At 50.7% G+C, this 26486-nt stretch overlaps 14 protein-coding genes across 14 annotated transcripts; 6 read left to right on the forward strand and 8 right to left on the reverse strand.

The window, feature by feature from the left end:
- Positions 1 to 286: 286 nt before the first annotated feature.
- On the reverse strand, positions 287 to 1642 carry NAR1 (iron-sulfur cluster assembly protein NAR1; the record flags this gene model as incomplete). Its single annotated transcript, NM_208095.1, has 1 exon — positions 287 to 1642. The coding sequence occupies one exon, from the start codon at positions 1640 to 1642 to the stop codon at positions 287 to 289; it is 1356 nt and encodes a 451-aa protein (NP_982742.1).
- A 403-nt stretch (positions 1643 to 2045) lies between these two features.
- LAP3 (bleomycin hydrolase) lies at positions 2046 to 3485 on the forward strand (the record flags this gene model as incomplete). Its single annotated transcript, NM_208096.1, has 1 exon — positions 2046 to 3485. The coding sequence occupies one exon, from the start codon at positions 2046 to 2048 to the stop codon at positions 3483 to 3485; it is 1440 nt and encodes a 479-aa protein (NP_982743.1).
- Positions 3486 to 3709: 224 nt separating this feature from the next.
- KEX2 (kexin KEX2) lies at positions 3710 to 6019 on the forward strand (the record flags this gene model as incomplete). Its single annotated transcript, NM_208097.2, has 1 exon — positions 3710 to 6019. One exon carries the CDS (start codon positions 3710 to 3712, stop codon positions 6017 to 6019), a length of 2310 nt encoding a protein of 769 aa, NP_982744.2.
- Positions 6020 to 6350: 331 nt separating this feature from the next.
- Positions 6351 to 9167, forward strand: SIN4 (Sin4p; the record flags this gene model as incomplete). The annotated part of the gene is made up of 1 exon (NM_208098.2): positions 6351 to 9167. The coding sequence occupies one exon, from the start codon at positions 6351 to 6353 to the stop codon at positions 9165 to 9167; it is 2817 nt and encodes a 938-aa protein (NP_982745.2).
- Positions 9168 to 9567: 400 nt separating this feature from the next.
- Positions 9568 to 10878, forward strand: AGOS_ABL201W (uncharacterized protein; the record flags this gene model as incomplete). Its single annotated transcript, NM_208099.1, has 1 exon — positions 9568 to 10878. One exon carries the CDS (start codon positions 9568 to 9570, stop codon positions 10876 to 10878), a length of 1311 nt encoding a protein of 436 aa, NP_982746.1.
- Positions 10879 to 11310: 432 nt separating this feature from the next.
- On the forward strand, positions 11311 to 13680 carry BNI4 (Bni4p; the record flags this gene model as incomplete). The annotated part of the gene is made up of 1 exon (NM_208100.1): positions 11311 to 13680. One exon carries the CDS (start codon positions 11311 to 11313, stop codon positions 13678 to 13680), a length of 2370 nt encoding a protein of 789 aa, NP_982747.1.
- A 330-nt stretch (positions 13681 to 14010) lies between these two features.
- On the forward strand, positions 14011 to 14877 carry CSL4 (exosome non-catalytic core subunit CSL4; the record flags this gene model as incomplete). The annotated part of the gene is made up of 1 exon (NM_208101.1): positions 14011 to 14877. One exon carries the CDS (start codon positions 14011 to 14013, stop codon positions 14875 to 14877), a length of 867 nt encoding a protein of 288 aa, NP_982748.1.
- A 105-nt stretch (positions 14878 to 14982) lies between these two features.
- On the reverse strand, positions 14983 to 16008 carry PDR16 (phosphatidylinositol transporter; the record flags this gene model as incomplete). The annotated part of the gene is made up of 1 exon (NM_208102.1): positions 14983 to 16008. The coding sequence occupies one exon, from the start codon at positions 16006 to 16008 to the stop codon at positions 14983 to 14985; it is 1026 nt and encodes a 341-aa protein (NP_982749.1).
- A 373-nt stretch (positions 16009 to 16381) lies between these two features.
- On the reverse strand, positions 16382 to 17380 carry ELA1 (elongin A; the record flags this gene model as incomplete). Its single annotated transcript, NM_208103.1, has 1 exon — positions 16382 to 17380. One exon carries the CDS (start codon positions 17378 to 17380, stop codon positions 16382 to 16384), a length of 999 nt encoding a protein of 332 aa, NP_982750.1.
- Positions 17381 to 17671: 291 nt separating this feature from the next.
- On the reverse strand, positions 17672 to 17773 carry AGOS_ABL196C (mating pheromone a; the record flags this gene model as incomplete). Its single annotated transcript, NM_208104.1, has 1 exon — positions 17672 to 17773. One exon carries the CDS (start codon positions 17771 to 17773, stop codon positions 17672 to 17674), a length of 102 nt encoding a protein of 33 aa, NP_982751.1.
- Positions 17774 to 18308: 535 nt separating this feature from the next.
- URE2 (glutathione peroxidase) lies at positions 18309 to 19373 on the reverse strand (the record flags this gene model as incomplete). Its single annotated transcript, NM_208105.1, has 1 exon — positions 18309 to 19373. One exon carries the CDS (start codon positions 19371 to 19373, stop codon positions 18309 to 18311), a length of 1065 nt encoding a protein of 354 aa, NP_982752.1.
- A 293-nt stretch (positions 19374 to 19666) lies between these two features.
- On the reverse strand, positions 19667 to 21325 carry JJJ1 (Jjj1p; the record flags this gene model as incomplete). The annotated part of the gene is made up of 1 exon (NM_208106.1): positions 19667 to 21325. The coding sequence occupies one exon, from the start codon at positions 21323 to 21325 to the stop codon at positions 19667 to 19669; it is 1659 nt and encodes a 552-aa protein (NP_982753.1).
- A 142-nt stretch (positions 21326 to 21467) lies between these two features.
- CNM67 (Cnm67p) lies at positions 21468 to 24056 on the reverse strand (the record flags this gene model as incomplete). Its single annotated transcript, NM_208107.2, has 1 exon — positions 21468 to 24056. The coding sequence occupies one exon, from the start codon at positions 24054 to 24056 to the stop codon at positions 21468 to 21470; it is 2589 nt and encodes an 862-aa protein (NP_982754.2).
- Positions 24057 to 24442: 386 nt separating this feature from the next.
- SQS1 (Sqs1p) lies at positions 24443 to 26482 on the reverse strand (the record flags this gene model as incomplete). The annotated part of the gene is made up of 1 exon (NM_208108.1): positions 24443 to 26482. One exon carries the CDS (start codon positions 26480 to 26482, stop codon positions 24443 to 24445), a length of 2040 nt encoding a protein of 679 aa, NP_982755.1.
- Between the last annotated feature and the right edge of the window lie 4 nt (positions 26483 to 26486).

Raw genomic sequence — 26486 nt, forward strand, 5'->3', positions numbered from 1 at the left:
TTCGCTAGCAGTGCTCAATATCCTTACTATGCTATGTATGGCAGATTAGCAGGATTCTGTAAAAGGGTGATGTGATACCTTGGGTTTATAGATGCTAGCTCTGTTCAACTGCTTACTAAGTGTCTGAAAAATTCAACCAACGGTTAGGACTTGTGTATTACTAAAAGAATCAGGGTGTATGGATATGGGGGACTCGTTTGGGGTACACGTGCCTAGCATGGTGCCATCTTCAGGTGCATTGTATATGGGTGATTTACAGTAGATATGTATGCTATGTACAGCGGGGCTACCATGCGTTCGCCACAGTAAGGACATCGTCTGTCGGTGCAAGCGGGCGCAGGTTGTAGATATAGGAAGGCTGCGAGTAGGTCGGCATGGGTATATCCAGAGTAGGTAAGCGGGCGTATCCTTCGTTCAGCTGGGAGACCAAATCCCTGCGCTGCGAGGGCCCGAGCCCACCGTTGAGTAGCCCACCACCATTGATGCAGCCTGAGGGGCAGGCCATCACCTCGATGAAGTCTGCGTTGCACGGATCTGTCGCAGGAGGCGCGGGGCTGGCCTGCGGGAGTCTCCGGCGGACAACCTTGGCACTGCGTTTTGTAGCGGGGGACAGCAGCTTGCGCACAAGGTTCTGGATGTTGCGGAAGCCATAGAGCTCGCCCGCCGAGGCAAGGAGCACGCCGCTCGGAGCCAGGAGGCGATGCTCCAGTAGGTCTGCGTTGCGACCGGCCTGCGTTGCGATGGTGGAGCCAGGGTGTAGGCGCTGCATGTGTAGAATGTACTGGTATGCGTAACCGCCAGAGGAGGAGCCCGCAGACGAGCACCAGCTCACGCGCGGGTCCCAGCCTGGAGGTGTCAGCTGCGCAATTGGGACAGCCGCGCCGGCGAAGCTGTGCAGATCGAGCTGGAGTTCGTCCAGCAGCGCCACAAACTCACGCGGGGTCAGCACGCAGTCCACCTCGCGCGCGCAGTCTTCGCGCGCGGCCTCCAACTTCTTGTCAAAGCACGGCATCAGACTAAGGTGGTATATATTGGGGTCTGCAGCATGGAGCAGCGCGCCTGTGATCTGCTGCGGCGACTTGACGTCCAGCATGTACGGCACAAGGCCAGGCTTCGTCTTTTCCGCATACAGAACAAAACCGGGACACACGCTGCACAGCAGTGGGCCCTGCACGCCCTGCTGCTTCCGCTCTACGAGGCGAGCGTTGGTCTGCTGGACCGAGAGCTCGCGCCCCAGCTGCGTGCCGACGACGTATTTGGCGCCAAAGTAGCTGCCCAGAACGCCGCTCAGGCACTGGTCCAGCTCAGCCACCGATAACCCGAAGTGCTGTGCCAGCGACAGCCGGCTCTGCGGCGCCACGCTCACTGCCAATGCCTTTGGCGCGAGTGAGCGCCAGGCTTCCAGAAACACGCCGTGACTCTGCCGGCTCAGAAGGATTTCTTCGCTGGACGTGATGCACCCCGCACACGCGAGGCAGTCCTGCAGCGAAATAGACACTTTTGTGGCTTCCTGTGGCTCTTTCCCCACCTCCAGTGCCTCATCGCCCTCGTCTGCCGTGTGCAGTGTCCGAGTAGGCTTCACACAGGCCACCTGGGCGCCTATAAAATCGTTCAGGTCACTCTCTGACAGTTTCGCACTCATACTTACGCCCAGCTGCTAGAAGCTACGATTCTCCTGTCCAGTTACTTATCAAGCAGAATCACCTGTGGTCGTATTACTCATGCTGTGAAATTTCCGGACAGACGAAGGTACTATCCGGATACCGGACAGGAAAATGCGCCTCCGTCCGTAATGAATATTTTACCATTTTGTTTAATTTCAACTTAGATCTGCAGAAGAAACACCGACGCAACAGTCACTGCCAAGGTTCTAGGACCTGGGCTTATGATATCTCCGCTTGCACCCGCAGAATTCAGTTTCTTGTAAAGTTTCCTCTTCTTTTCAGAGATAAAGGCAACCTTGCGGATTATGTTGACGAAAAAGGCGAGCCGTTCCAAGAAATGGCAGACAGCCGACTGTATATAAGTAGCTCAGCAGCCAAAAGATGGTTGCATCCGTTTCTCGTAGAGGTCAGACATTTGCTCGTGCGCTCAGAAGAGGACTAACGACATCAGTAAGACAACCAAACAGATACAGAGCAATGTCGATAGAGATTACGGATCTAGCTAGATGGGACCAGGAGTTGAAGGCGGACATCAACCACGGGTTGGCGTCTACGGTGCTCAAGAACTACAACGCCGACGAGGTCTTGCTTGACAAGACGCAGTTGCTAAAGCACTACCCTCGCGTTTTCAATGTGGGGCTCTCGGAAGAGGTTGGGCCTGTGACAAACCAGCGGTCCTCCGGGCGCTGCTGGTTGTTCGCGGCCACCAACGAGTTGCGCCTCAACGTTGCACAGAAGCTTAACTTAAAGGAGTTTGAGCTCTCGCAGGCATACTTGTTTTTCTACGACAAGCTTGAGAAGGCGAACTACTTTTTGGACCAGATTGTCGACACTGCCAACGAGGAAGTGGAGTCGCGCTTGGTCCAGTACTTGCTCACGTCGCCCGTGCAGGACGGCGGGCAATACAGCATGTTCGTGAATTTGGTCCGCAAATACGGTGTGTTACCTAAGGACCTCTACGCAGACTTGGCATTCTCCACGACCAACTCGGCCAAGTGGAACAGCTTGCTAACCACCAAGCTCCGCGAGTTCGGCCAGGAATTGCGCGAGGCTGCCGCCCGCGGGGAGGACGTCTCTGGGCGCCGCACCTCCATGCAGAAGGAGCTTGTGCGCCTAATGTCTCTCTTCATGGACCTGCCACCTTACCGTCCCGACGAGGAGTTCACCTGGGAGTATACCGATAAAGACGGCAAGACTCAGTCCTTGTTCACGACCCCGCTCCAGTTTGCCCGCGAACATGCGGGCCTCGACATCGCCAAACCTGTCTCCCTCATCAACGATCCTAGACACCCTTACGGCTCCTTGATCAAGATCGACCGCTTGGGCAACGTCCTTGGTGGTGACGAGGTCCGCTACCTCAACGTCGACAACGACACTCTATCCGCCTTGGTGGTCAAGCGTCTCCGCAACAAGCGCCCTGTCTTCTTCGGCTCACACACGCCCAAGTTTATGTCCAAGCAGCACGGTGTACTAGACACCCGGTTGTGGAACTACCGTGGCATTGGCTACGAGTTCACCCAGGACAAGGCCTCTAGGATACGCTACGGCGAGAGTTTGATGACCCACGCTATGCTCATCACCGGCGTCCACGTGGACAGCGCAGATAAGCCCATCCGTTACAAGGTCGAAAACTCCTGGGGCAAGGATATCGGGAAGGACGGATACTTTGTCATGACGCAGGAGTATTTCGAGGAGTACTCTTTCCAGATCGTGGTTGACATCGACGAACTCCCAGAGGAATTGGCCGCCAAGTTCCAAACTAAAGAGGAGAAGCCGATCGTGCTACCAATCTGGGACCCAATGGGTGCCCTAGCCCAATAAGGCCTACATAGACGATTTCGTAATGTGTATATCATTAGAATTTCTGTCATATGCCTATGTTGTCACGTGCAAATTGAACAGAGGCTGCATGCGGGAAAAACCACGATGCCTATATTGGCGAGGTAAGCCGGAGCCATTGCTTCGTTCCGCAAGACAGCGAATCCTGGGACTATTCAGCCTCCACTTGACACCTGTCAGGCTCGAATTACATTACATACTGCGAAATGAGGTTTGCAACAGTTGCGGGCCTGTTGCCGCTACTGCAGTATGTTACCGGGCAGGTTGTACCGGCCAAAGACCATATCAACAGGGAGTATTTCGCGGTGGAAGCAGATGGGAGCCTGGAGGAGCTATTGGAGGCGCATCCGGGGTGGCAGTTCGAACATGCAGTGCGAGGGCTGGAGCGGCACTATGTTCTTTCACGCGTGCGAAGCGAATTGCAGCCGCGAGCCCAGGTGCAGCACAAGGCCGGCGGAGCACGTGCATGGCATGAGCTGGTGCCGCACCGCCTAGCGAAGCGGATGCCGATCCGCGACGCGGAGTTGGGGGACCAATTGTCGCAGCGCGCGGTACTGAAGAAAGAACTGAACATCAAGGATCCGCTATTTGATGAGCAGTGGCATCTTTTGAACACGCGATATCCCAAAAATGACATGAATGTCACGGGATTATGGCAAAAGAACATTACGGGCCATGGGATAGTTGTAGCAGTTGTCGACGATGGGCTGGACTACGAGAGCGAGGACCTGAAGGATAATTTTTGTGCAGAGGGATCCTGGGACTTCAATTCAAACACAGCGCTGCCAAAACCGATGTTAAGCGATGACACTCATGGTACGCGCTGCGCAGGAGAAATTGCCGCGGCAAAAAATCAGTTCTGTGGACTGGGAGTAGCTTTTAATAGCAAAGTCTCGGGGATTCGGATTCTGTCGGAGGATATTACTCCTGAGGATGAAGCAGCTTCGCTAGTTTACGGGTTGGATATCAATGACATCTACTCCTGTTCATGGGGTCCGACTGACAATGGGGAAGAGCTGCAGGCTCCGAGTGATCTTGTAAAGAAGGCTATCATCAGGGGTGTGACAGAAGGCAGAGACCGGAAGGGTGCCCTATATGTGTTTGCCAGTGGAAATGGCGGGGCGCTTGGCGACAATTGCAACTATGATGGATATACCAATTCCATTTACTCAATTACTGTTAGTGCGCTCGACCACAGAGGTCTCCATCCTACATACGCGGAGAGTTGCTCGGCAGTACTAGTCGTTGCGCACTCTTCGGGGTCAGGCAATTTTATTCGTACAACTGATGTTAACGGCCAGTGCTTTGACCATCATGGGGGGACCTCAGCTGCCGCCCCACTAGCCGCCGGCGTCTACGCTTTACTCCTTCAGGTGAACCCAAATTTGACTTGGAGAGATGTACAATACCTGACTATCTTAACTTCAATTGAGGTGAATCCTGATGACAGCGACTGGCAAGAGGGCTCACTCGGCAGGCGCTACTCGCATAAATATGGCTACGGAAAACTGGATGCTTATAATATCGTGGAACTCGCCAAAAGCTGGAAAAATGTCAATCCCCAGGCATGGTATTACCACCCAACTATTATAGCCAACCAGACCATTGCGACACCAGACGTATACATTGATTCTACTACTTCTGTATCACGTGATGCACTTGATAAGGCTAACCTCAAGCGTGTAGAACACGTCACTGTCACGGTTGACATCGAGGCTAGTATCCGCGGGTTTACGACCGTGGACCTGATTGCTCCTAATAACCATATCTCTCATTTAGGGGTGGTGCGGAAAAAGGACAAGTCTCACGCTGGTTTTAGAAATTGGACATTTATGTCAGTTGCGCATTGGGGCTACGCCGGAGAAGGCGACTGGAAATTACAAGTGCGGACAACGTCAAAAAAGAATACTGTTCATCTTAAAGGATGGCGCTTGAAGCTATTTGGTGAGTCAATTGATGCTTCAAAGGCCGTCGCAGCCGAATTTGGGAATGACCAGGAGGACTTGCAGGATACGCCTACTGGAACTTCAGATGAGCCTGTCTCTTCCACCTCCACACCAAATAGCACGAGCACATCGCAGGACGAACTCAACACCGGGGCGAGCAAAATAGTGCCCACTCATCATGCAAAAAATTATTACCTCATGATATTCGTCGTAGGTGCCGTCATCCTCGTCCTCTATCTGTTTTTCTTCTCCAAGACACGGCGCATACGGCGCTCCCGCGCTGAGGCATTTGAGTTTGATATAATAGATACCGATTCTGAATACGACTCAACTGTTGATAACCATGATCCTACTGCGCGGATGCTGAGCGATAATGATCTCAATGATTTTGACTTTGATCTCTCCGATCTAGAGGCCCCGGAAAGCCCCAGCGATACTGGTTCAGCAACCGCGGCCCCACACTCAAAAAATGATCGCAGCCTCAGTACCATAGCCGAAAATCCGTTTGAAGCTGGTGATGAGGGGATTCCACAGTCTGAGCAAGGTGCAAATCACAAGTACACGAAGTAAGAACACTTTTGTATGCATTATATATTCCAAAAAAAGCATTTTAAGATTATAAAGGCCCTCAATGTAGGTGGATACGCCCAGCTATCCTTATAGCTACTATCGGTCGGCAATCGCCACAATATATATATGTTGATTTTATTACTGTGTTTGCTGCATTTATCTTTGCATCAGATGTGTCTCTCTTCGATCCAAGATTCACCGAAGTTGGATGGCCTTGATATCTGTACTTTTTTTTCATCGGTTGCATTCGATTCATTAGCTTTTAATAATCAGCGCACTATAGAAAAGTGTCCAGTTCCGGGAGTTCAGTAATCGCTAAAACGGTACACAAATGCATCTGGAGCACTTGATGAGCTCGACTACCGCTGTTTCGTGGTCAAAGATAGGACTTATTGCTTATGGTGATGCCCAGAGCCAAGACGGCAATCTTTGTATCACTTTTTTGGAAACGGTGAATGGTAGCAACTGGCGATTCCATCCACCTAAAAAGTATGTGATCCATCCTCAGCTCCATGAAGACCAGAGTAGCAATGGGAATCCCAAGAGCCCGCTATTTTTCCACGATTTGCGCTCCATGCACTGGAACAACTGGGGCCTCCTTAACGGGGAGCTGCTGGCAGTATGTGATGAGTTGGGAAACATGACAGTACTGGCTGCAGGCCAAGGGCTTAACGGGAACGGTGCATATGACCGGCTTTCGGTGCTATTCCAAGATAACATATTCAAGATCCATAACCAGGTCCTCCCACTGGAATCCGTGCCGAAAAAGGATGCCACGCCGAAGGTGGAGCGGAAGCATACGAAAAAAGAGTACTACTCGACCATCCTGGATTTTCAATGGATAGGGAACCAGAAACCCAGCGTTGCACAAGTTGCTGCCCAGCGGGACCGTACCAATAATATTTTCAAGAACCAGATGCATCAGTGTCCCCCTTACGGAGTATTCCATCCAGCGTCCATAAAGAGCGCCTGCATTGCGATAAGAAGGAACGGATATATAGATTTATGGTACCAGTTCTCTAACACATTAGATTTTAAAAAGATATCGTTGCAGCTCTCAAAGGACAAGGAATCAGAGTGGCTACAATACGCACAAATTGCACATACGGACAAGGAGCAATGCTTTCTAATTGGTGTATTCTCTAATGTGGCGAAGAGCTTTGCGTTTTACGAGTTGTTGATAAACTGGAATGTAAATACCACAAATCAAGCTATGTTTCATGATCCCAAGTTAACGCTCAGACATATACTGCGGGTTAGGCCCGATGCCCTGGGTCCCAATGGTGAGCTACTGAAGCTAGAGAACTTCCATGTTATATCAAAGACTGCACTGCCTGGTACAAGGCCTGAGATTCTGATTTCGTATAATATTCTCGGCACCGAAAGGTCGCTCGTGAGGAGGTTCCAAATGGTACTATCTAACCCAGATATGGTATTTTTGTCTTCACTTGGCCTCGCCATAACTGCACTACACAACAACCATAGTGTGCTGCGCTATAGTATGAAGCATGTTCAAGATCTTACTTTTGATTCGAAAATCATGGATATCCAATCACATTCATTAGACGCACTTGTGTGCTTTAGACTGCATAACGGACGATTCCAACTTTACAACAGGCATACTTGGGCAGTAGAAAGCGAGACAGCAGATGCTAAACAGATAGGCGGTTATACAAAGGATACTATTATTTCAATATTCGGGAGCGGATTTAATTACCCGCTCCTCCCCCCGGCAGACGCGATTGAATGGTGCGCAATCTCACCTTCATCTGGAGGTATAATACTAAAGCTGAAGTGCAAGCCACAACCTACATTTTATGCGCTAGAACAGAGTGTTCTGACCGATCCCTCGAGAGATATCGTGCACGCGACTGCTTTTGCATTTGAGTTTGTGCGATTTAATAACATGATTCATAGTGGGGAGGACTTGGCAATCGCAGCTAAGACCCATGTCTTTAGGTTACAGCGGCTCAGCGAGGAACGGGCCGTGAACTTCATTGCGTCAGTCATCGGTGCAATCCTCAGTCTATATGGTATACACTTTGACGGGCCCAAGGAAATCCTAGAGAAGTTGCTGCAGTCTAAGGCCATACAGAAGATATTTCTATTGCAAATGGAACTGGGTTCCCACTTGAAGAACAAGAACGTCTATTCTATGGCATATGCCTCGATGAAACTCAGAAGCATCAACTTGGCCATGAATGGCGTAGCACGCAATGTCCATGCCATGATCCAGCACACTGCAGTAGTAAACTCTTTACCCAACGGCAGAGCGTTCCAGTTTGCGTTTTCCAAACAAGACCTGATCTATTCTCTCATACCATCGGTAAATTGGTTTGTGTCATTCGTCACCTTTCTAACCCAGCAATTGATAATGCTCGTAAACAACCCCATGGACAACACCCATAGCCTCGTGCTGGGGATATTATCCTGCATAACTACACGTCACCTGATGCTCAAGGTCATCCTGGAACTCAAAAATATGATCGGCCTCATTACAAAGTTCCCAGAAACTACGTACACGGTCCTCAATGAGTCGTCGCGCTTTCTCCGCAAGGCGCTGGGTGATAGCCCTGTTAACCTTGAGAAGTTCGAGGTCTTCCTTAACGAGATCAACAACAAGTTTCTGTCTCTTCTGGACGACCACGGCGCGCAGTCCATGGACCGCGAGCCATCATTTATGGTGAAGGCAGAAATACCGCCTGCCCTAGGCCACGTCCGTGAGTTCCTGCTATCGTTCGCCGGCTCCGCTCTTCTCGCACAGACCAACCTCGCTGAGGTTTTCTTTGCCTCCACACATAACCTGCGTATCTTCGACCACCAGCACTTCCACCCCTCTGTCGCAAACCTGCTCCAGCCCCCTGAAAAGGGTCTAGTGGTTGATGACGCCATCCTCCCCGACGCTTGCCGCGGTTCCAGCTCTTTCTCTCCGCTGGACTACGACGACATATCCAGTGAGTGGGTGGACATGTCCGCTCTGGTTAGGATCAAGCGCTGTGTACGCTGCGGCTGCGTCACCCGTGCCGGCAATCCTGTGGCTAAAAACAACACCATCCTCGAGACATCTATCGTCACCAAACGCTGGACCGCCCTATATTCCCGCTATTGCCAGTGCACTGGCCTGCTCTACGAGCTAGATACCCCCTAGTTCTGCGCCCCGCGCTCCGCGTTGCATATGCTGCTTACATGCACCCCGTGCTGCATCCTAGTGCTACATTCCGACTATTATGTCGCTGTACATACTACTTGTGCCTTTTGCGGGCCATCGCCGAGCAGCTTCGATATGATCGAGCCCGCAGATCGCTGTCAAAAAAAACCTATAATTTATAATAAAGAACATACTACAGATCTCCACAGGCGCGCGGTCGTAGTTGCCACGCCAGTTCTCAGGAATACCGAAAAAGGCATTATAACCCAAGTTATCACCGATTTCTCGATATTTTCATAGCGCATCGATTGTCTTGCTTTAAGCGTTACGTCTAATTAGCTCATTTCAGGACATTGCAAACAAGAAAGAGAATACAGGGACATAAAGTCGCAAGTTTACGATGTCATCAGAAACTCGAAACACGCTGTATAACCCGCTGGACAGGTCGCAGATCTCGTTCATCCCAGCAGAGCTGAGCTCGATCAACGACTCTCTGGGCGATTCTGCATATGACACGAGCAGCGCCGAGAAGGACTACTTCGACTCGATGTCACTGAAGCGGACGGTGACGAACAACACATCATCAGTCAAAACGTTCCCGGGCAGTTCGCAGGAGGAGTCTGACCGCCTGACGAAGCTGTCGACGCGAGACTCGCTGGGGTCGGACATCATCGACCGCATCCGCTATAAGATCGTGCTGAACCTCTCGCCGCGGGAAATACAGCTGATTCGCAATTCATGGACTATGATGCTGACAGACGACATCAGCACGGAGCGCACGACTGCACTGTTCCGCAAGCTGGATAAGCTGCCCACGGTACAGCAGCCACAACCACCAGCAACATCGCAGCCCGGGGGCGTTGCGGCAGCTGCCGGCGTTCCCAGCGCGCAGAGGCGGCCAGCGTCGACGACAGCTTCGTCTGTCGCGCCCAGCCTCAGTAGTGGCGCTGCCAGTATGGTCAGCCAGCCAGCAACGCCTGCGCCCGCACTAGACAATGTGAACACCAACACCATTGCCAGTTCGCTTTTCTGTGCGCAATTTTATGCGAACCTGCTTGACATGGACGCCAACCTTGAAAAGCTTTATCCCTCCATTAAGCACCAGGCGGTAGCATACGCAGGCGTGCTGACCACCGCGATCAGCCATCTCGAGAACCTCAGCCTCATGGATGGGTATCTGAGTGACCTTGGCAAGCGCCACAACCGCATTCTCGGCATCGAGCCGCCACACTTTGAGCTCATGGGCATCGCGTTCCTAAAGACGATCCAGGATCGCTTCGGCATCTATTGCACCATCGAACTTACAGAGACCTGGTCTCGCTTGTACTCGTACCTTGCCAACAGCATCCTGCAGTTCGGCATCGACCCGGTGCTGGAGCTCAACCACATGGAAGAGGAGATTATCTTCCCTATTCCCAACCTCATCGAGCAGACCCCGACCACAAAGGCTCCTCTAACCCCTGCAGAGATCCCACAGGCCGAAACCCCAGCTCATAATCCTCCTGCGCTCTCGATACCTGCCCAGAAGGCCACGGCCCCCTCCCTTGTTCCACCGCACCATCCTGCAATCTCCCCCTCAGTGTCACCTGCGTCTAGCAGTCCAAAGTCTTTGCCCTCCAAGCAAGTTGACAGCCCTTCAGCGAACAAGCGTGTTAACTTCTACAAAATGAAGCGCAAGGATGGCGGCGACAAGGACTGTATTCTCATGTAAAGCTCCTGAGCAACACCTTACCTGCATCTACACAATATGCCAACGCCAAGGTCTTAAAGGATGCAGCAGCTTTTCCATTGCAGGTCTCTGCAGCACCGATGCCTAGTAGTTCCATTAACGAGTACACATTTTATATTTATCCGGACATCTATAAAATCTGTCTATAATTTTCGCGTTTTAACTCTTGCAACATGTAATTAACAGCGCAAAGAATCTAGAGACGGTCGAGTGCACTAGCCTGAGTACTATAGGCTGCTTTGGAGTCTTCAATAGCCAGAGACTGCGCAAAAGAATCAAGATATCGGGCACCTTTGCAGAGCGTTTGGAAGCAATTGCAGCAGGGTCTAGCGGTGACGACGTATCTCAGGTGATATCCAGACGAACGGTAAAGTGCGACGGGCGTGGAGGCGCAGCGGGCACGCCAGAGGCAAGATGGGGGACTTCTACTCGTCAGAGTCGAATGATAATGTGCGGCATGCACGGAGCCTGCGCAACTCGGTCCTGCTGGAGGGTGACGTCGGAGAGAGGGGCGCGGGCAGTCACGGAACAGGGACGGAGACGTTCTATGAGTCGACGTGGGAGAGCAGCCTGCACGATGTAGGATTTTCGGATGACGAGTGCGAGGATGGAGAGGAGACGGCGACCCAGGCTTTCATGACAGCGTCGCCGTCGCTGAGTGCGCTGGCCGGTATTCTAAGCGAGAAGAGCAAGCAGGCGGAAGAGAAGATGAGGTCGCGGTCCAGCACGCTGCTGGGAACAACGATTGAGGAGGATGGAGAGGATGATGGGCTGCCAGGTGCGCCACGAGTGGAGCGAAGCTCAGTTGAAAGCGCATTACGGAGCCGCCAACCGCTGGGAGGACATGCCTTACACTCACAGACGCACTTGAGACATAACTCTGTTCTTGAAGCTGACGACAATGGATCTATTGCATCAAGTTTTCAAGCCGGTTCTATGTTATCTCGGACAATAAACAGGGTGCGCTCGAGGTCTGTGACGAGCACTATTACCGATCAAGCAAACTCCAGCGGATCGGGTGCTGTTTCTATGTTAAAGAAAAGGTTCCCCTCTATGTCGCAGCCCAAGGGAGATGCCACCCCCGAGAAAACGCAAAGAAAGCGGAGAAGTGTGTTTTCTTTCCTGAGAAGGAAGAGTTCTGCTGCATCATTGGCTGAAAGTAATGCTTCCGGCGAACCGCCTGGGATCCCAACATCTTCTACATTTTCCGTCACCAAATCAGCTTCTAAGGAATCTTTGACTTCCGCGACTAAGCTGACCAAAAAGTCATACAGCAGTAGCAGTTTATTCAGTACCTTCAAGAGGAACAAGGACAACAATAGGTCGACCGAGAATATATCTAGAGAGCTTCGCGAAAGTCTGAACACAAAGAAGAGGACTGTCACGCGACCAATTCTAGAGGATAACGATGATGTTGCGGTTAGAATTGATATCAGTGATCCGAACGCGCTATTTCAACAGACGCCTTCGAAATATAATAAGGAATCTCGGACCTCAATTTCGTATTCAACAGCACAGACAACGCCTAAACAAGAACTTCCGATGACGCCTAAGCCAGCTCTTGGGTTTCCAAGGGCAGAAAGCCCTTCTTCCACCCTCCTAGAAAACATGCATAAGGTAGATAGTGGCGAAGCAGTTTTCCCTAAATCATTGAATCCTCTTGAGGTCGAATCTATCGTTTCAATGGAACGCTCTCGATCCCACAAGTCTAATAGGAATTCGATGGCCTCATACCGGAGATCACTCACCGACAATATATCTATCAAGGCTCAAAACGAGGGCATGTTTGTTACAGAAGCTTCTGAAGTGATATTATCTACCCCTGACCTAACGAAATCTCCTACAAACAGCATCCTCAGAAACGGGACCTTCGAGTCGTTAGATGGCATCCCGAAGTCGAGTGATATAAGCTTGGACGACTATACTTATAGTTTAACCATTCCTCACAAGGATGGAGAGGAGGGTATGAATTTCTCATTTAGCTCAATACAGGAGAAGCTAAATGAACTAACGATGGATACCGATGAGGAAGAAGAAGAAATTAAAGAAGTCAAAGTAACTCCAGTACAAACCCCAATTCTCCCCCCTAATACAGATCCTGACTTCATGTCCGATATTGCAGAGTTCGCGAACATTATTGATTTTGGTGATGAAGTCGACTTTGACCTGGAGCTTGGGACTGGCGATTTAAAATATAAAACATTGAATCCTAAAGATATTCTGCAATCTGACACCTTAAGAGCTGATATACGCATCACATCCTCGAGTGAATACCTGAGAGAGGCCCACGAGCCTTTGGGGGACGAACCGCGTCGGGTAACGATAGGATGTGATCTCACTCACGATTTAAGCTTAAAAACCATGGACTATTACGATGAAGACATAGATAACGAGCACTTCGCCCTTGATGGAGAAGAGATGCACCCAGAGACAGTGGATCCATACCTTCCAGCGCAATCTCTGGCAGTGAATCGGCCTTTATCTATGTCGTTCAGAGGGCTAACTGGTCCACAGTTTAATCGTACACATGATCTACCCAGGTTAAACAGCGAAATCGGATTAAATAGCTACACAATGGGCGACAATGATCGTTCTGTTCACTTCTCCACCAGGATTTTACTACACGATACCTATACGGAGGATGAGTACGATAGGCGCCCTGATATTGCTACGTGTAATCAGCTCACCCCTCAATTGGCCCAACTAATTAAAGAAGAATTGAACCAGGTTAAGAGTGAAATGGAGATACATGAGGATTCAAGATGCTATACCCATTTCTATTGACTTCAAGCAAGCTACACAGAGTAATGTATGCATATGGTGCTTATATAAATGTAATATTACCTTCTCTCTTGTAAGTATTGCTTCTTGATACTTTATGATCATTTTTTTTAGTCCACACACACAATACTATCATTGAGTCGTGTTTATAATTACATACTACTCCCGCTTTATGCAGTGCCATTATCGACAGTCTCGATTCATCACGTGATGAAAAATATGAAGTCGAAAATTTCCCGTTCATCACCAATTCATGAACGATGAACTCATCGCATTGGTATTCAGACTTGAAGGTACATCATAAGATCTTGTAGCTCTATCGAGATTCCAATCATGGATTTTAAGTCGAAGCTACCAAAAGACGTATACCCAGGGCATCTGATATGTCCTATATACCATGGAGTGGAGGAAAATGGTACTGAATTCGTATACCAGTTTATACCGGGGCCTGGGACAGTGCAGCAGCAATATACCATAAATGGGCAACAAATAGACGCCATAGCTGCCACTCTCCTTGGAAAAGTTAAGCTTCGGGAGGAGACTAATGCGTTGGATGGCTCTGAGAGTGCCAAGCCGGACGCAGAAGCCGACCCAAAGGCAGAAAATACTACGGAGGCGTCACAGGGACGAAGGGTGGTAAAGAAGATGCTAGTCAGTGTGTCTAAAAGAGCTAGCGAGGAGGATCTTGGAAGTAGTGTTGACACGGATTTTGCGAACCATCTGCCCAAGGAGGGAGATGTAGTCCTGACCCGAGTAACCAGAATAACCTTGCAGAGAGCTAACGTTGAGATACTGGCAGTTGAAAACACGAACTCTCCAATAGATTATGGAGTTGGTAGCAAGGGCTCAGGCATAGTCGCTAGCAATGGAGGTAATACAGGATTTTCCATGTCGCAGGTACCATCGGACCTTGGAGAGACGTTCCGGGGTATAATCAGATCCCAGGACGTGCGGGCGACCAATAGAGACCAAGTTAAGATGGTAGAAGCGTTCCGCCCCGGTGACATTGTGAGAGCCCAGGTGCTTTCTTTGGGAGACGGATCAAACTACTACCTCACGACAGCACGTAATGACTTGGGCGTGGTTTTCGCAAAGGCAAGCAACGGTGCAGGCGGCCTCATGTATGCTGTAGACTGGCACACCATGGTGGCACCATCCACAGGGGTCACTGAGCTGCGCAAGTGTGCAAAGCCATTCTGAGAAGTTACAAACGGTTTTCATTATTTACAACTGTATATATGCTAATAGTGTGGGATCCTGAAGCTATAGTCTATGCTAGTGGCGTAGACATATTAGCACAACTGATCAGGTGGATTTGTCGCCGTGCGCCCGTAAGGCGTACTCGCTCAAGCCAATATGACCCCCTAGTTCGCGGAAACGGGCCATGTAATGCGCCCGATTCTCCCTAGTGCGCTGCAGAAGACTAGGCCAGTACTGCTCATGGACATATGTGAAGTCAAGCAGCCCTCCGTAGAGTTTATCCAGCTGCTCTTCGGGCACAAAGTTCACGAACGGCTGGTCGAAGACGAGCTTTTCACGCGTAAGCGGATCGATAAAAGGGTGTATCATCTTCAGAAACGTCCATGCAAGCCAAGGTATGTTTGTCAATAGCGCTTTACCGAGTCTCTCTGGATAATGCGTCTGCAATATATGCAGCACCTCTTTCCCAACGCTTATTGGCGGTGTTTTGCTATTCCCAGAGACCTTGGGAACATCCTCGTGGTCGCTGAAGTCGATTAGAAGGGCCAGCTGGTGCTGGCCCGAAGGCATCATGTCTATGACGCGCTCCAACATGAAAACCAGGTGTTGGACCTGCCTGTGGGAGGTCTTCGTGTTTTGCCGTCCCGGCTTGAGGTACAGAATCGGCCTCGCCTCGCGGTCGTACCCGAGGACCACTTCCTTACCAGTCTCGTTCTCATCTGACACTGTTGCAGCGAGTAGCGAGTCGCCATTCTCCTCGCCGAAGCAGGAAATCCCAAACTCGCGCCTCCACCCTATGGACATTGTAATACGGTTAATAGCGTCCCGTACGACCCACTTCGATGCCCGCAGATACCTAATCATGCACTCACGCGTTAACCAGGCCTTTTCCTCCATGCTCAGCACCCGCGCCTCTGTCGCGTGCTTCTCAGTCGTAGGTAGTTGCAGCTCCGGAAGCTGGAAGTGCTGCAGCACTTCCTTGTATTTTTGCTCTTCCTCCGCTGTCAGCGGCTCCTCAGCGCGCGGCACACATCCCGGCGCCGGCTCGATTATGGGCTTTCTAACCGCAATCAGGTTCTTCACATCCCAGTCACCGTCGGACACTGTCTTGGTTCGCTTGAACAGCACCATACCAGCCCTGACTATAGTTCACTTTAAAATGAATTTTGGCTGCCTTGGTTTTCTAATAGTACTATGCTGCTGCGTACCCTGCTTTCTCGGCTGATGCTTTCCTTGCGTGCAGAAAATTCACCTAATTTGGGAAGCATGCGACTTATCTACATGTAAGTTGCAGCCTGGCCGGCAAGCTCGGATGGCATCCCATTTTATTTCAAGGGCTAGGGAGAACTGGCGTTAGTAAGTATTTTGGAATTCTCGACGTAACGGTTCCGGTTGCAGTTTTCGGAAGTCGGAACATTAAAGAAATTCCGAACGGGAGTGGATGTTCCGAAGAACTAGAAGCAGAAGATCATCGAAGCCACGGATAAGTCAGCACAGTGCAAATCTACCGCGGCGTGTGAATATAGACCCTTGGCTTCTTGGGGGGCCTGCCACCGGTGTCTGAGTCAGTATCATCTTGCTGAGGCAATAGTGTGGAGAGGGCCGGCGACGAAAAAAGTGCGGAGCGACGCTTGGCAGGGGAAGCGGGCGGCGGCTGGCGGCGGGCAGAAGGGCGACGGCGCTGCGCGAGCGGGCCCGGTGCCTCTGGTGTGGGGGACGCTGCCAAAGGCTGCTCAGGCGGTGCGGGCTTTTGCGGGGAGCCAGCCATCGGGGCAGACTGTGGCGGCGGATGTAGGGACGCCGCGGGCTGCGCGGACGGAGTCTGTACGCGCACGATGCGGCGCTGTGTGGGGTCGTAGCCGCCGCTGCGAAAATGGGCTTGGCGCTGACGGAGCTCTTTAAAGGACTTCAGGTAGATAGAGGAGCGCTGCGGGGCAGCGCGCTGGCGGCCAGCGTTGAGCTCGCGCTCGAGGTAAAGAGGGTCCTCGAGCTGGGTGATGCGGGTCTTTTGTTTCTCTTGTTGTAATTGCAGCGTGCTCTGTCGTAGGCGGGCAGCGCTCAGCTCCTGCCGCCGGGCGTCCTCGTGCACATAGCGCTGGTAGAGCTGGCGTGACGGCACGCGGTACTTGAACAGCACAGGGTCCTTACAGACGGCTGCGCGCAGGAGGCTGCGCACGAGCGCGCGGTCCTCCAGTACCTGCGGACCCAGTTCGCGCACGCTCTCTAGGTAGTATTCGTACACATCCTTCTTCCGCGCGACCCAGACCTCGTGCACGTTTGTCGGAAAATCCTTTTTCAGAAGCTGCTGCCAGGCCTCTTCATCCTCGAGCAGTAGCGCGGGGCTTGCTCGCTCCAGGCGCAGCAACTGCTCCGCGCTCATCTTTAGCAGCACACGCCGGACGAGAGCGTACGGCATGTGCCCGATGTCCTCCAGCTGCGCGTGATGGCGCATCAGCACCACCACGCAGAGCTCTTGTAGGCTCGGTGGGTGTCCTGTCTCCATGGCGCCTCGGATCTCGGGCGCTAGTACGCATGCACTGTGTTTGGCTGTGGGATTCCTGCGTTTGCTGCGTGGTTCTCGCGGGCTCGACTAGCCTCTACAAGCCCAAAAACGATGTTCCCGCTTTCTTTTTCACGCTCGTCTCGAGCACACACGCAACAGGTCCAACGTAGAGTAGCATTTATTAGCTAGATAGTCCAATTATACAGGCATCCTTATAAAACTGCCGAGTTATAGAGAGAGCAGAATGCGTGCCAGACGCAGAAAGGTCGCAGCTGGCGGGCGCCGCGTGCGCTAAACGATCACACACTGGGGCGTCCACATGTAGCCCTTGGCGATCCAGTTATCCTTATTCTCTGTTGATTCGTCCTTGTTGGTATTATTCGTTAGTTGCATTGCTGTAGATGTAGATGCTGAAGTTCTTGGCTTGTCGAGTCGACCCAGCCTGATTTCTACCTGCGCATGCAGCGTCTATATATGCGTTCATGGGTAGCCAGCATCTCCGAGCAAGGTAATCTAATTAAAGGGCGATGGGTAAATAGAAAGTTTTAAATCTGATGCCAATTACCCTTTCAGGAGACCTCAACGATTTAAACATGATTTTTTCATACAGCCCAGTTCACATTACTAACGTCTCATGTTTGTGTTGATCTATGTAATATCCTAATCGGGTAATTACAACTCCGGAGTAGAAGCATAGTGAGTGGGGGTGGCAATGAGCGGCCAGGCCAGGCCCGGCCCCGCGGCATCGCGGGCTAGCGAGCCGCAGACGCGGTTGTCTCGCGCTTGGCGGCTCGACAGACGGCTCTGTGGGCGTGGGGAGCGTGATGCCACACAGCCATGCGTGAAACAGAGATTGGTATTACATAGCCGGCAGCGGCATTACTATACAAGCCCCGAGAGCATCGGATAGATGCCGTAACTTGTCACGTCACTCGCCGCGGAGTGCCTTAATGACGGCAGGCCGGCGCATCATATGCTTCGTCCACTTGTACACCTCCGGGAATTCGACCTTGATGTTGATCCCTATGCGGTCGACGACATTGTTCCATGGAACAAAAGACAGATCGGCAATGGTGATGTGATCTCCTACTAGCCATACAGGATAGTCGAAGAAGCGGCTCTGGGTGAGTGGCGTGGTTCCTGCGGAGTAGGCAGCGGCGTTCTCAGAATCGAGGTCCATGATCAAGGCCTCGCGGCGCTCTGCGAGAGCCATCTCGACAACGCCGTAGACACGACGAACCTCATCTGTGTAGCGCTCGACGGCGCTAGGGACCTTTTGCGAGTGGAAGTAGCGAAAGTGCAACGCCTGGCCGATCATCGGCGCGTGACCGGACGTCTGAAAAAAGAGCCACGAATTTATCTGTGCCTGCTCGGCAAGATTGTCGGACCACAACAAGGGCGTTCCCGTCTCGCGGTAGTATTTGTTCGCCAGATGCAAGATGATGGCCCCCGACTCCCACAGCGAAAGGTTGTCTAGGCTGTGGTCGATCAGGGCTGGCACCCGCGCGTTTGGATTAATCGCCACAAACTCAGGAGCGCGATGCTCGCCCAAATTGAAGTCCAGGAAGATAGTGTTGTAATTTAGCCCCATTTCGCTCAGCACTATCGCTACCTTGAACCCGTTCGGCGCCGACCGGTGCGAGAACAGCGTGTAGCCCTCCATGGGCTGGTTCTGGAAAAACTTCGTAATACGCGAGCTGTCTACTACACTGGGCCCGCCAAATGCCGTCACCTGCGCAGCGCTCGACGCCCCGACCATGTTGCTTCCTTCCGGGCCGCCGCCCGCAGCCGGCCCCCCAGCTGCGCCGCGGCTCAGCTCATCCAGCGGCTGCTGCTGCGGCGCGCGGCTAGTGTAGTCTATAGAGATATTACTCTGGTCTGTTGTTGTGTTGCTGTTGCCCAGATGCACCTGCCGTAGCGCGCTCGAAAGGTTTGATACTGGATTTCCGCTGCCTGTGTTCGGAGTGTTACTATTCCTTATTTCCTGTTGCATCACAAATCACGCAAATGGTCTCTTCACTAGGTTGACTAAGATATAATGTAGATCCTTCAACTAGTCCAATCCACAGAATTCCTAGAAATATATGAATTGAACACTGATTAGTCGTTGATCCTATCGACAGGTGATACAACCATCTAGAGCTTAAATTTTTTATGCAGGCCAACATCGAAAACCTAACTAGTAAATCACTCTGGACGGCCTCCTTCAAGATGACCAAACACCTATGTAGGACGAGGATACGTATCCGATGCAGCGTGGCCGGTGGATGCTGATTGAAGAAGGCTTCATGCCTTTCTTTGTTGTTTTTTTACTTTCTGTGGGGGCGCACCGTGTCCCAATGACTGTACATGCTGGAAAAGCTTGTTGCGGCTCTCGAACGACTGGCTGCAGGAAGCGCAGCGGTGGCCAGCGGCAGTGAAGGGTCTGGAGGCTGTCTGTGTTGCCGATGCGCGCTTCGCAGACTTCGTCTGCTTTTTCCTGCTTCTCTTGTTGGGCAATGCATCCCAATCGTCGCTCTGCTCGTCAGCGACCAGAGACGCCAACAGCCTGTCAAGCTCTGGGTCTGTATGCTTTACAGCGGGCTCCTCGGTATCTCCAGCGACCGAAGGCTCACCTGATTCAACCTGGTCATCAATTTCGAAGCAAGGCTGTGCAGAAGGAGAGGCGGGCTGCTGCAGCTGCTGCTCAATTTCGGCCAGTTCCGCCATGATGTCCGCGAGGTCGCTTGCCGGGGCCGCCTGCAAGGGTCCTGAGGACATAGCGTCCTCGTATGCCGAGTCAAACTCTTCCAGGTCGGAGATCTCATCGAGGCCCAACTCGAGGCTGTCCTTCTTCATCTCCCATTGGATTTGGCGCACCGCTTTTCTGTGGGATCTGGTATTGTTGTGATTCTGCAGCTGGCGCTCGGACTTAAAATTCTTGTTGCAGACAAAGCAATCGTAGATGAGCACAGTCACTTCTTCGTCGGCGGACTTCAATTCAGATTCGGAGCCCGCAAAATGTTTCTCGAGGTCGTCCAAACACTGCTGGTCCACGGTTTGCCAACTCTGGAGCTTGAATTGCCCAGTCGACTGCTCGTTTGCAAGGCGATCTTTCTCTATTTGTTTGCGGAGTGTTTCCTGAAGTTTGCGTTTCTTCTCGGCTTCAGCACGCTTCGCGCCCTCTTTCATGCGACGGTCGAATTTTTTGATAAACGTTACAAAACGCCGGACCGTTTTGTTGTACTCATTCTTAGCTTGTGTGCGTTTCTTTTCGTTACGCTTGTTAATCTCACGCTTAGTCCTGCGGTCGTAGTTCCGTGAGTACATATATTCGTCTTCCCAGCTGAAGCTTTTGACTGTATTAAAGCTGCCCCATGCTTTGTAAAATGCACGGAGATCCTCGTAGGAGGTCGCAGAATACCCAAATACGGGAAATACAGTTTGATCAGGATATTGGTACTTTTCGCAAGCCTGCACATATCCTAGCTCTATGATGTCTTTTTCGAATTGATCGTCATTTAAGGCAGAGTATTCAGCCAATCCCTGGCGACGACCGCAGATTAACTCATCCTTGGCCAACTTGGCAAACACCTTGCCTGCAATCTGATAAAGTCCAGCAGGTGTATCATCTATCCTTGTATAAAGTCCAGAATTAAAAAAGTGCAGAATCTCCTCTGTTGTGACACCAGTAACTGCCGAATCAACAGTATAGTCCTCTTCATCGTTTTCAAAGTCATCATTCAGGATTTGCTCGCGGTGCGCATCGTACCATGCACGTTCCTGCGCATCTGACAACACCTCATATGCTGCCCTTATAGAAGCGAATATCTCTGTTGCTTGCTGAACATTTCCGATGTTCTTGTCAGGGTGATATTGCAGCGCCTTTCTGCGATACGCCTTTTTCAGGTCCGTATCCGAAGCACCCGAATCCACACCCAGCAGCTCATAGTAGCATGTCTTCATCAGCCAATCCTTTAAAGATGGGAACTGTTAAACGATAAGATGTCAGTTAATACTAACTAGCTACAGTATACATTTGCGTCTATCTCACTTTTACGTATTTTAAATTTCACCAAGCACCGAAAAAAACGTTCATCATGATTACCTAATATTTTAACCTGGAGCGAACTTCATCATATAGTTTCTCTAGACATATTTCTAGTGGATGCTTAATCTTTGTTATATCATGTCTTTCTAGGTACTGTGAATACGCATCATTTGTGAATTTCTTGATATCTATCGGTTCCTGGTAGACTTGGAAGTGCAACTTGTTGGCAAAATGGAAGCATAAACTCTTTTCATAGCGCAAGTATATGCTTACGAGTGGCATCTTTTTGGATAACTTGGAGAAGGGTGTCTCGAGCAGTAGAATGATGTTCTTGACAACATTTTGAAGCTCGACTAGATCCAATTGATTGACTTGGTCAACCATTAAGGTGTTGTACATTTTGCGATCCAAGTTGTGGTATATCCGTTGCGCACTCTCAAACGATATCATATCTGCAGGGTTTCCCTTTAACTTTTCCAAATTTTTGCGTAGTTGATTTATGTTCATCTGTAGGTCAGTAATGATCTGCTGCTTTTCTTTTAGGACGGCTTCTTTCTCCGAGATGCTAAACTGCAAATCATTGGAGGCCTTGACTACAGAGCGTAATTCTGCTTCCATAACGTGCATCTTTTCCATCATTTCATGGTTGTATTGGAGAATCTCCTGGTTCTTCTGGCAAAGTTCCAAGAAGGTAGTATTATCACGCTGTAGTTGGTCTTCCTGTAACTGTGCAATATGCTGTGATAGCTCTATGTTCTTGTTCACAGACTCATCTTTTTCTTTGAGAAGCGCGGCAGCATCCTTTTGGAGGCTATCAATAACAGATTGTAGTTTGTCTATCATTGCGGAGCGGGCTTTTAAGTCTTCACTTAATTTTATAATATCATTCTTCATACTGGCTTCCTGCGAACCAAACATCTCCTGCGTATTTTTAATTTTACTCTCCAGTTCTTCCTGAAGAAGATTATTGGAATTTTCTAACGATCCCACCTTTTGACGTAAATTATTGAGAAGCTCATCATCTGAAGTTAAGCGAAAACCGACTATTTCATACTTTTCACTTAAAATCGTCTTATAACCGTTCGCAGGCCTGCGTTGTTTCTTGAACAGATCTAATAATATAGTCCCGACAGGAATCTCAAACCACTTCGCCTTCTCAAGAAAATCCCTTAAAGAGTCCTTTTCCACCGTTGTGCGTTTAAGCTGATCGTTTATTTTCCCGATTTCTGTATCCTTCCTCTTTAGCTGCACTGACAGTTCCTTATTAGTCTCGTAGCTTTTTTGGAGTAAGGCCGTTAGATCATTACATTTTGCTTCGACCTCCTCTAGTCGTACCTGCTTCTTTTTCCAATTATTTTCGATATCAGCTTTTAGAGTGTTAATCTCGGTATCTTTCTCGTTCTTCAATTGATCAAACTCTACCCTTAAACTATTTAACTTGGAAGAGGCGGCCTCCAATTCTTTCTTTTGGATATCTAATTGCACGTCTACCGTACTTTTGTCGGCCCGCAACTCGTTGACCAGAACCTTTAAGTCAGCCAACAAATTCTTCAAATTAGAAACTTCTTTTTCCTTGGTGGAGATGTTATCCCTCAATTCATTAACCTCATTAGTCTTCTTCTCAAGGTCATCCTTGAGAATTTTATTCTTCCCTTTGATTTGCTGTAACGTATTGGAAGTTTCGTTTGAGCGTAAACCGGTTTCGACCTTGTACTTTTTGTATTCCAAAGTCACTTGCTCAAGATCTTTATTCAAGCGTGTGCGCTCCGCCTCGACCTCCATGGCCGTAGTCTCCATTGCCTTTTCCAATACCCTTACCTTATTTTTCTGTTGCTCAAGCTCATTCTCTAGTGTTTTCGCCCGCTGGTGCGCATTCGCGGCTTTTAGCTCCTGGCTTATTACCTCGCCAGTTTTGGACTCCAATTGCTTCTTTAGCTCTGCTAGCTGCATATCCTTGTCATTCAAGGTACGGTTTAGCTGACTTATCTCGCCGTCCTTCTTTAACTGGCGATTCTCAAGGGCGGCAAGCTCCTCCTGCAACCGGGACATTTCCTCGCGCAAGTCCTTCTGTTCCTGGACCATATCGCGTTGCGCCTGCCCTGAGCCAACGCTGTTTCCACTCGCCTTGCGGTGGTGGTTCTCAATCAACTTTTCGCGCAGGAGGTCCTTCGGCTGCGTGCGACTGAGGGTGGCCGGCTTCGCGAGGGGCGTCGACTGCATCAGAAGAAGATCGCTGCCCCTGCCCTGTGTTGTCTGCCTTACCGGTGTCGCCTCCAGCGTCGGCCCTACGGTGGCATGCCGCGCTCCTGAGGGTACCCGTCGTATAGCGCCCACTGGCGCCTTCTCGTCGTTGCTCGGCTGCTCGGTGAGCGCATCCGGCGACACAAGCTCATCCATCCCGCTCGACACGCCGCGCTTCACGTCCAGCTGGTGCGCCAGTTCGAATGCTTTCTGCTTCCCAGTTAGCATATCCATGAATCCGCGGAAGTTAAAACTCTTGTCAAGTTTTATATGGCCTTCGGAGACTGCCGAATCATCGTTTTCGTCAAACTCGCTTTCTGTGTAGTCAAATTTCTCCTCGCTCAAACTGAGTGGAATCTTACCTGAGCTTCGGATTTCATCGAAGCTGTTTCCAACTGCCAACATCGCTCAATGCTGATCTCTAAAACGTCTGTGCTACTCTTGAACTGCTTCTGTGTATCTTGCCTTGCTTTTGTGCGCTACTTTAATAAAACAAAATCAATTAGACGCGTCTATATCTAGATTTGTGTCGATACATCTGAACTAAGGGCAGCATGTGACTGAAATTACAAGTTATCGGTTTCAACTCAATGGTTCTATGGAGCCAGACATAGGCAGCAAGCAGCTTAATAGCCTATAGGCGTATTTAGATTAATTTATAGGGAACAGGCAGACCTGTTTCATAGGTTCATGATTTTGGATGAAGCTTTCAGCAACAAAAACGCGAACGCAGGAAGAAAAGCGAAGAACGCATGATTAAGGTAAACAACATGTCGATAAATTAGTACTTATTATTCTGTATATCTTAGACCAGAACGATTCTTCTTAACTCTGGCCATAAGTGGTTCGCTAATGCCCTTATTGCCATGGACACCGAGGCCCTCGCCATGGGTCCAGCCAAGCTTCTCTAGTAAACGGCGACCGACGTTGTCCTGACCAATTGTGGGGGCGTCACCCCCAACGATGGCGCCCTCACGCACGTGGAACTTTGCGCGAGGTTCACGAGGGGTGATATCGTCACGCGGCCGACGGACATCGACGCGCATGAATACCCGGCGTTGGCGCCGGATGCGGTTCACAGCGTCGTAGTCGGGCTCGTACCTGCCGCCCTTTTGGACAAGCACGCGCGTGTGCGTGGACTGACCGACCTGCTTGCATATCAGAGCGAATGCACAAGCAAGATTTTTGAGCGTGCGGCGACCATGCGGATCTAGCGGCGGGAACTCGAGCGCGGCCCGCGGGCTAACGAGGAATGCCTCGAGCTCATCTATAATATTCTCGATATGAAACCCGTAAGGATACTTCCTAAAGAGGTCAGAAGACATGCGTGCCTCCTCTGCAATGTAGTCTTCTTTCGCGTGGCGCTTTGCGGCGCGTTTGGCGCTGCGTTGCGCCGCTTTATCCTCGAGTAGTGTACGGACAGTTTCGTCTATCATTGATTCTTTGTCTATAATCAACCGTTTGCGGGACCCATGACCTCTATATTCTAAGCTCTTAGTATTGTAATCACGGTTACGGTAGGGATCGTTTGCAAGTGTATGCTCTACAAGTGCAATCAGACCATCGTTTTCGTATTCGTCGTCTTGCTCATCTTCTTCAGAGTCGTCGTAGTTCTCGTCGCCATAGTGGTCATCAGCACCATCATCTGCTGGCTCTTCCGGAGGCACCAGCTGCTCATAGACATGGCGCAAGTAAGCGTGCAAACGCCCTTCGGGTAAACCTAGCTCTAGCGCAATATCGACCATCGTATCGTGATCAACCCAGCGGGCTACAGAGTCACCAAAAGTTCTCGGACTGGCCACGAAGTAGCTGTGTGCTGCCGCACCAAGACGAATATTAGTTACCTGGATTTCCGACATATCGGCAAGATGGTCTTCATCGAGAAACCCGAAACCAGGCTCGCCTTTTGGAGGTTCGGCTCCTGCTTCCGCCGTAGGCTTTTCAGTATCACTTTCACTTTCTGATGCTAGTTCTGAGAGTGTGAGCCGCCCTATGTTGGTCGAAAGCAGTTGAGGAACTGGGCTTGGAGGCTGCATGGTGCGTACACTCTTGGAGTTGTCTAACTGCTCAGTTTTGGGAGTCTCCGGTTCATCCTCTTCTTCTGAGACATCGCCATAAAGGTCATCCCTGAATATCCTCTTTGCATGCGGCGCATCAACAAATGTTCCCCCGTTGCTATCCTGGCGAAGCTGTAGTTGAACCTTCCCTACAGTAAGTGTGTCGTTGAATTCCACAGAGCGCGGCGTCTCTTGTTGAGCCACCTCCACTGCTGGTATTTTAGTCGGCAGCTTGCCCTGCTCGTCAACAAAAAACAGTGCATCGTCGTTCAACTCGGATATTCGGTACATCTTGGGCTCCGGATTAGGCTCGTATTCGCCCTCTGGTTCGTCATCACCACTCGCGCTGGGCGAGCTGCTGTTTGAATCTTCTTCTTCCGCCCCCTCGTCCAGTTGTTTATTCAGTAGTTGGTTGAGGTTGTGCGATGGATCATACACATCTCGAGCTAGTGTAAAAGTGACAGGCCGCTTCCGCGCTGGCAGATGTGACTGTGGTTGCTCACTAGCTCCCATGTCACCGGGCCGAAACCCGCCCATCCGCATCGAGTCTTTCTTCCACAGCCGCCGGTCGGCCTGCCTGCCAAAATAGTAGTCGTCGACCATTTCTGGATTCCCAAGATCTCCACTCCCCGCCCACACTGGCGCAGCCCGTTCTGAATTATTCCGTTCTGCGTAGCGTCGTCTGCCACCTCGGCCACGATGACCTGCGCGACCACCCCGGCGGCCTCTTCCGGAGGACCCTCGGTTCTCATAGTGCTTATGTCTCTTAGCCATATCC

The sequence above is a fragment of the Eremothecium gossypii genome, chromosome II (genome assembly GCF_000091025.4).
Source record: "Eremothecium gossypii ATCC 10895 chromosome II, complete sequence".
In the NCBI taxonomy this organism is placed as follows: Eukaryota; Fungi; Ascomycota; class Saccharomycetes; order Saccharomycetales; family Saccharomycetaceae; genus Eremothecium; species Eremothecium gossypii.